General features: G+C 36.6%; 1 protein-coding gene across 1 annotated transcript; it reads right to left on the bottom strand.

The window, feature by feature from the left end:
* Positions 1–3,453: 3,453 nt before the first annotated feature.
* On the bottom strand, positions 3,454–7,423 carry LOC110898543 (EIN3-binding F-box protein 1). The gene is made up of 2 exons (XM_022145337.2): positions 7,154–7,423; positions 3,454–5,971 (listed from the first exon to the last, which is right to left on the bottom strand). Exons 1-2 carry the CDS (start codon positions 7,176–7,178, stop codon positions 4,086–4,088), a joined length of 1,911 nt encoding a protein of 636 aa, XP_022001029.1. The 5' UTR covers positions 7,179–7,423; the 3' UTR covers positions 3,454–4,085.
* Positions 7,424–7,847: the final 424 nt, after the last annotated feature.

Raw genomic sequence — 7,847 nt, 5'->3', positions numbered from 1 at the left:
ATCAATAAAAAACAATTGGAATGTAACTTTGCTCAATCTCAAATGGATCATTATATTTCATCATGCCGGTGCTATTATGAGCAATGAAATAAGAGTTATTGATCATAGAAACTTCCATGTTTTAGAGATGGAACATAAGTGAATTAACATCTTGCATTTTGATTATGATAATATTACAATAACTTCTCTTTCGAGGTACCCACTTCCCCGTATCATTTTGTGGGAAGTTTGAGTAATTTAAATTGGTTTCTAATTGATATTTTTTCTATTTTTTATAAGTTTGTTGATAATGTGTTTAGCCTATGCAAAAGCTGTTTGCACACCTTGAGGTTGCGATAAAGGTTATATTATTTCTAATCATTTTTATGTAGATAGATATTTTAATTATAAACGGGTCATTTTTGGCTTGTGTTATTGATTTGTGACTGAACTTGCGTAATCTAATTATCGAACTTGCGAAATCTGGATATCGTCTTCTAATACTCAATTAGTTATTGATTTGTGACTGATATTCTTTTGGTGGATGTGGCTTCGTAGCATTTACAGAGATCGTCTTGAATATTTCGGAAGCTCTTAAACCAAATGCCTAACCCAAAGATGGATGTGGCTTCTACTTGACAAAATGTCAAGAAATTGGCTTGAAGTTAAAGGTAAACAAACAAGGTGTCTTAAAAGGGATGCAAGTGTTTTCTGAATTTAATATTCTTTGATTTTTTTTCTAAGAACTTCTAAATAGGATTGATAACTAAGCTATCAAAAAAGTATGGATGAAGCTCAAACTTAACTAAGTGTTGTCACCATTATTGTGTGCAAGCACCTTATATCATTAGAGTGACCAATACTCTATATGACCAACAAATATTAATTTCAAATAAGGTTTAGTTGGTAATCTAAAGGGGTAGTGTTTTCCTTCTTTACTTGACACATTCAAAATTATTGCATGCATGCCCTTTTGCCATCTTTCTTTTGTAACACATATAAAGTTGTGAAAGATTACACATAAGATAACATCCAAAGCAGTTATAGAAACCTTACCACCATACTTTGGTTGACTATATTGTTTTCCATGACATCTTAACACACTTCACTAACAGTACATGTCATCTTTTTTTCAGAGAAGTGCAATTGAAGCTGTTGCGGATTCAAAGGCCTACTCACATTTTGATACACTTATTCAAGTCAACCATTGCCATATTATATAATATTACATCTTCACCATGCAATAATGCTCTTATATTTATTAGTTTTCGGGTCAATCGGGGCTGATTAGGACGTCTATTCTGCTGCAACAAGTGAGGTGCTGGTAATATTTTCTCTTTCTTTTGAGTGTGAATGACTGTACAAGCCTACAAGGTGTTGCAGATGGGTTGGGTAACAAGTCAAAACAAGTCGAGCATATTAACTCATAAACACTATATATTGTTAAAAAAAAATTATAAAATGTATAAATGGTTACAATTCATTGTTATTATGAAAGCTAGATGATTACTATAATAATTTGAACTTTTTTCATATTAAAACCGTTTGGAAGGTTTTATGCGTTTTGGTGTGTATTGGATGGCTTTTTCATACTTTATCCTGTTACATTTTGAGTTAAGTTACAACCTTTAAAATGGTTCCAATATGTATACTTAGGCTGGAGTTAACAAGTCACTAAAAGTAATGATGTTTTTCAAATTGATCAAGACTCAACATTGAATAAAACGGGTGCATACAATGCTTAAACTATAGATCTAAATTTTCTAAAATTTTGACCTTTTTAACTTGGGTGCGAGGACAAACAAAGTGCTTATAGGTCACAATTTTGCAGGTCTCTCGGCTTATTTGTCGCTTTATCAAGTTCGGCACTTTAAATTCGTTGATGATTCATTGTTGATTTAGCACATTGTTTGTTGAATTTCAATTCGATCTCAGGTGAACAATCTCGATTTCTGTTGTATATTTCAATCATTGTTAACTGCGTTTGATACATTACGTACCCGCGGGTAGAGGGATGGATTTCGTTACTTCAACGATTATTTCATTTAAAGGATTATTTTAACATTTTAAGGTTATATATTTGTGTGTTAGTCCACCCGCGAAATTACAATTGTTTATTGTTAACATTATTATCTCTCACAGGTTTCCATCTCTTGCATCGGTGATAATGTAACGCCAATTTCTTCTGCCGGCATGATTCGCATGTTGGAAACGGATAACGACAATGAGGTATCTCCAAGTAACAGTCTTAAACGTAATCGATTTGTAGTTCAACGTTTATTTAATTAAGATGTTTACTTAGATGGTGTTGAATAACATTAATTATTGTTGGTCCACCCGTGTAACACACGGGTACTTAGACTAGTGTGCTTATAAAATAGCTCTCAAATATTTAGGCTATGGGGTGTGGGATAAAGCCCCTAGGGGTTTTATCACGCCATGTCAGATCCACGTCAGTTAGGGGGCTTTATCACGCCTTCCCTTAGCTTGCATGGTGTGGGATAAAGCCCCCCTTCAAACTATAGCGCCCCCACCTGCAACCAATCACCCCTCGATATTGCCAAATCTTCTTCGTTACCATGTTGGCGAAACCACCATGATGCCTCCTCTTAAATCGGTGGGTACCTCCACACCCTCCGGCCTTAAAATGTTTTCATTTGAACATGTCTCCTGTACACTCACCCAAACAAGGGAGTGTTTCTTTTCGGAACTTACGAGAATCAATTAAATAATTAATTTGTTTGTTTGTTTAAGGGTGCTGATTTTTTATGTTATAAGGTTATCCAATTTATCATTTTTTATGTATTTAGAATTTCCGTCTGGGGAGAATTTTGAATACTTTTTCTAAAGAAAAATTTCTTCAATTGTATCATTTGTATGACATGAACTCAAGATTTCTAAACTTAAATGTTTCTAAAGGGTCATTTGTAGGACATGAACCTAAAATTTCTAAATTTAGATGTTTCTAAAGAATTTGCTTTTACCAATGGGCCATCAACCCCGTTGGTAGAATTTCAAATACTCTGTGTTACAATTTGTGACTGGTGACACGATGAGTAAAAGTAATGAAGGTAAACATGAGTAATTAAGTGACTAATGTAAGATGGTAATACAGAGATGAATTGCAACGGAAATAGAAAGTAAACTTTATAACACAATCAAAGAAGAATAGCTTTCAGCAAACATGATTTCATTAATCAAATGATTGTATAAATTACAAGTATTCAACTATGCATGCATGCAACACTAAACTCTCCCTCAGCCTGAGCTCACAGTTAGTTCGTACAAGATGAGTGATGAAAGAGAGTTAATAGAACAATACATGTACTATTCTATTTATAGTAAAATCCTAACCACTGAGCATCTAATGCTGACGTCACCAAGACAGTGACATCTAACAGACTAACAACCTCTTTAATCCGGTTTGACCGGTCCGACCAATGAACCGGTAAACAACACAAGCAAAAAAGGGTATTTAATACAAACAGACTTATTTTATTCATAACACACAGCATAAGGACATCACAAATTATAGTAGATACTGATTCCAATTACATTATCAACAGATTAAAAACAAGTGAAGCCTTGGAAAAATGAGGAAAAAATCCAACACTAAAATGGGCTGCAACACAGTCTGGGTGCAATGCCAAAATCCCACAAAAAACAAGGCAGCACCGTCGTCCTCCTCCATCGAAAACGGTTTCATCTCAAGATCATAAGAAACTTGCTTCAAGGAATCACAATCTACCCAAACGACCCGAAAACAAGACAATAATGACATGATATGAGACACGAAAGGTGACACGACAAAACAAACCCGCTAATCTAAAACACAACTAGGACCAATGCAAAAGGTGTATCCGAAAACCAAAAGTAAGTTCATGACTCTCGAGGAAATACGGCGAAAAAATCTTGTAGCAGTTAAAATCGGTTACCGATTAACTGCAAAAAATAGAGGTATAAGCCAAATCCCTCGGAAAAACTAGAACCGACATTCGGATTGAAGAGACACCTGTCACAAGACCTGTAAAAAAACCCGACTTACTAATCAAACATAACAATAATACCGGATACAGACACTTGAACTACTTGACCCGAGATCTGTTTTAGGAAAGAATATCGCAATTCCCGAGGCGGTCGACTAGAAGACCGACTGACGAATTGCTGATCCCGTGACAATGCTGGATATTCAAACCGACAAGTGACCCGCCGATTTTCAACAGAAACGGTAAGCTCTTGTCTGTTACGAGACGACAGCCCGATACCGAAAGAACGTTGAGATTCAACTGTACCGCGCGGGCCAATGCTGAAATACCGAAATCGGTGATTCCGCATTCGGAAACATCGAGTTCGTTTAGCAATAAGCAGTTGGATGCAACTGCAACCATGCTTGCGTCAGTAACGGACCTGCAACCGTTAAGATTTAGAGACTCGAGTGTCCCGCCATGCACTTTAGACATTTCACAAACCACGTTATCGGTTACATTGATGCATCCGCTGATGTTGACTTTGACTAGACCAGCTTCGCAGCAGTTGATGAGTGGAGTAAACCCGCTGTCTGTAATTCCGTGCAGCCCGGTTAACTCGACGTGTTGAAGTTCAGGGCAAAGCTGCCCGAACGACATCAAACTACCGTTCCCGAATCCCGGGCAGTTATGAACCGATAAAGTCTTGAGGGTATTGCAGCGAGATGACGGGATTTTGAAACTCAAATCCTTAAAACCGAGACAGTTTTTTAAAGTTAGACTTTTCAACTTGGTGTCATGGTTTACGAGCATGGATAAGATACCGCATTGTGTGACCCGATGGCATTCTTCTAGAAGCAGGCTCTCGAGTGAAATTGAAGATTTAGCAAACGAAAATAATCCGTTATCGGATAAGAAAGCACATTTACGAAGGGAAAACTGTTTCAGATTCGGGCAGCCTTTGCCGACTGCTTCGACCCCGATATCGGTCAGACCCAAACACGATGCAACGGTTAACGACCTCAGCTTCTGCAACCCTTGACCGTGGCCCATAACCCAGAACCCCTTTTCGGTTACCTTTGAAAGACTGGTCAAAGCTAAGTCGGTAACCGCAATCCCATAGTGCCCGATAACAGCAAGTGACATGTCACTAACATTTAGAGCTTGTAGCTTTAGTTTTGTTAACGAACAACTTGTTGATGACATTAACGTTGCAATTCCTTGATCTCCAACTAACGGGCAGTTCTTTAACGATACCGACTTCAAGTTATGGCAGTTTTGACCGATCGCTTGAAGACTTTCGTTACCGATGTTCGAACAGGATTCTATTGAAAGCTCGGTGAGGTTCGGGCAGTTGTTTGCGATTGCTACTAAAGCTTGGTTGGAGATTCCCGAGATTTTACAAAGATCGAGTTTTTCCAAGTGATGACACTCGTTAGCGATTTCGATAAGTCCTTCATCGGAAACAGATGATAGATTCCATAGAGAAAGACCCGTAAGAGATGAACACCCACGAGCAACAGCTTTTAGCCCGAAGTTCGTGACGCCACGCGCTACGTTGTTTCCACGAATCGAAAGTTTCCCGAGCCCACCGCGACCAGCGGTTCCGACCGCAATCGCTGCAAGTCGGATATCCGTAGCTTTTCTTCCTTCGAGAGATCTCGAGAGGTGCCCGTTGATGTTTTCGAGATCTTCATGGGTTGACTTATTCTCTGAAGTTTGACTAATTTCATCCTTGCGGATTGTGCTTAAAAGCATGAGCCAACGCTTTGAAACAGAAGCGCAAGAGCTTCTTTCTTGGTTTCCGTCAAGGCACCTGAAAATCTCGAACAAGCATTCATCGGGAAGCACTTCAATGGTGGTTTTTTGTTTCTTATAAACTTCCTCATTGAATACAAATGGTGCATTGACTCTCGATCTCTTACAAGGTAAAGCATACACCTCCGCGTGATGTCCAAGAGATGAGAAAATACCCGATTCGATCGGGTTTTGGAACATTGATTTCCCAAGAGAAAAATCACCCTCCCCTGTCAATTAATCACATAAAAATGTTAGCAATAAATTAATTTTTGTAACTATAACCAAAAAAAAAAAAAAAAAAAAATCAAAATCACTCAAATATGAAACAAGTCCTAACTCCTAACCATCTTTTAGGATTATAAAACATGACATTAAAACTTCTAATCCTACATAATTTTCATACATAATTATCCAGAAAAGTTCCTACAAATCAATATAAATTAATTAAGGCAAATTGGAAAATAATAATCCCATCTTTCTGAAATTGGCCGATAATAATCCCAAGTCAGTTATTAGCCAATAATAATCCGACCTCGTCTATTTTTTTTTTTTTTTTTGTAAAATAGTCTGCCGTTAAAATAAGCTTAACGGAGTTAAGTGTTTTTCCGAATTACAAACCGATGTTTTAGGGCTTTTGATCAGAACGAGGATACGAGTCGATTGATGTAAAACTTACCTCGAAATTGTGTTTGAAATGGCTTGAATTTTGTTAATTGGAAGTTAAACACTCGAACTGAAGCACCGTTTTCGTGGGTTGGGGGCAGTATTTCGAGGTAAGTTTTACATCAATCGACTCGTATCCTCGTTCTGATCAAAAGCCCTAAAACATAGGTTTGTAATTCGGAAAAACACTTAACTCCGTTAAACTATTTTAACGGCAGACTATTTTACAAACAAATTGGACGAGGTCGGATTATTATTGGCTAATAACTGACTTGGGATTATTATCGGCCAATTTCAGAAAGATGAGATTATTATTTTCCAATTTGCCACTAATTAATTGACAAACAAAAATTAAAAAAAGATTCTACCCAAATTAAGGGCAACTAACATTTTAGTGGCTAATCAAAACATTAGTGGACTAACTACTCAAAATCTTCAGACTAATTAAAAAAAAAAAAAAACTGAAACTTCCATTATTACATCATGTTTAACCAACCAAGTCAATTATCATATCATAACTTTCTCTAATTTTCTTAAATAATAATGTTTTGAGGAGCAACTACCAAAAATCTAACCAATTATGAAATAATATCTTAAACAATCTAGATCACAATAAGAAACTAACCTAAACAATCACAGTCAGTAAAATTACGAACAAAAAAGCAACAATTATAACAAAAATCGATAAACTGAACATAAAAAATACAAATTTGACATCAAAATCAACAGAATACGTAGATCTTTACCACTGTAACTGGCGAGCTTCTGCATGAGTACGATCGAACAAAAACGCCAGAAAAACTGAGCAGAATTAAGCGAAAAAACCCTCGATCGAGAGCAAAAAAGAGCACAATCGGCGATAAAAACAGCACTAGGAAGTGGAGTAAGTTGATTAATAGATGTGTGAGGGATGAATGCATGAGAATTGGTGAGAGATGATAGGAAACCCTAATAATTTTAGGGCAAAAAGGGGAGAAATTTGGGGAGGGTTGAAGAACGCATATGTTATTGTCGGGTGTGGGCCGGTGGGTGGGTTTATATAACAAAAGGAAATTATTTTTTTTATTTTTTATTTTTTAAAACGGCAACAAAGGAAACCACCAATGCAATCAACCAAACAACCTCACGTCGGTTTAAACTCCATAATTAATCATTCAACTATAATGGATGTTTAATTAATAACACATTCGAAATAGAGTTAATTGTCATTTTTGTTTATGTGATTTGTCCAGTTATACGAGTTCAGACTAAATTTTAAATTTGTATCATTTCCGTCCCTGACGTTCTTGAAACATGTAAGTTCCGTACAAAAATCTAAGGTTGAATCGAATAATTGGATAAACCATAGGGACGAAAATGACAATTAACTCATGTTTTTTTTGGACGGAACTAACATGTTTCAAGAAATACCAGGGATGAAAATGGTACAAAATTGAAATT

Source organism: Helianthus annuus, chromosome 13 (genome assembly GCF_002127325.2).
Source record: "Helianthus annuus cultivar XRQ/B chromosome 13, HanXRQr2.0-SUNRISE, whole genome shotgun sequence".
In the NCBI taxonomy this organism is placed as follows: Eukaryota; Viridiplantae; Streptophyta; class Magnoliopsida; order Asterales; family Asteraceae; genus Helianthus; species Helianthus annuus.
This window is presented reverse-complemented; position numbering and strand designations above follow the sequence as displayed.

Bases quoted from the DNA above. Each gene is read 5' to 3' on its own strand.
- LOC110898543 (XM_022145337.2), bottom strand. From the start codon at position 7,178: ATGCAGAAGCTCGCCAGTTACAGTG. The intron at 5,972-7,153 runs GTAAAGATCTAC...ATTAATTGACAG, and splicing joins GAAGCTCGCCAGTTACAGTG to GGGAGGGTGATTTTTCTCTT.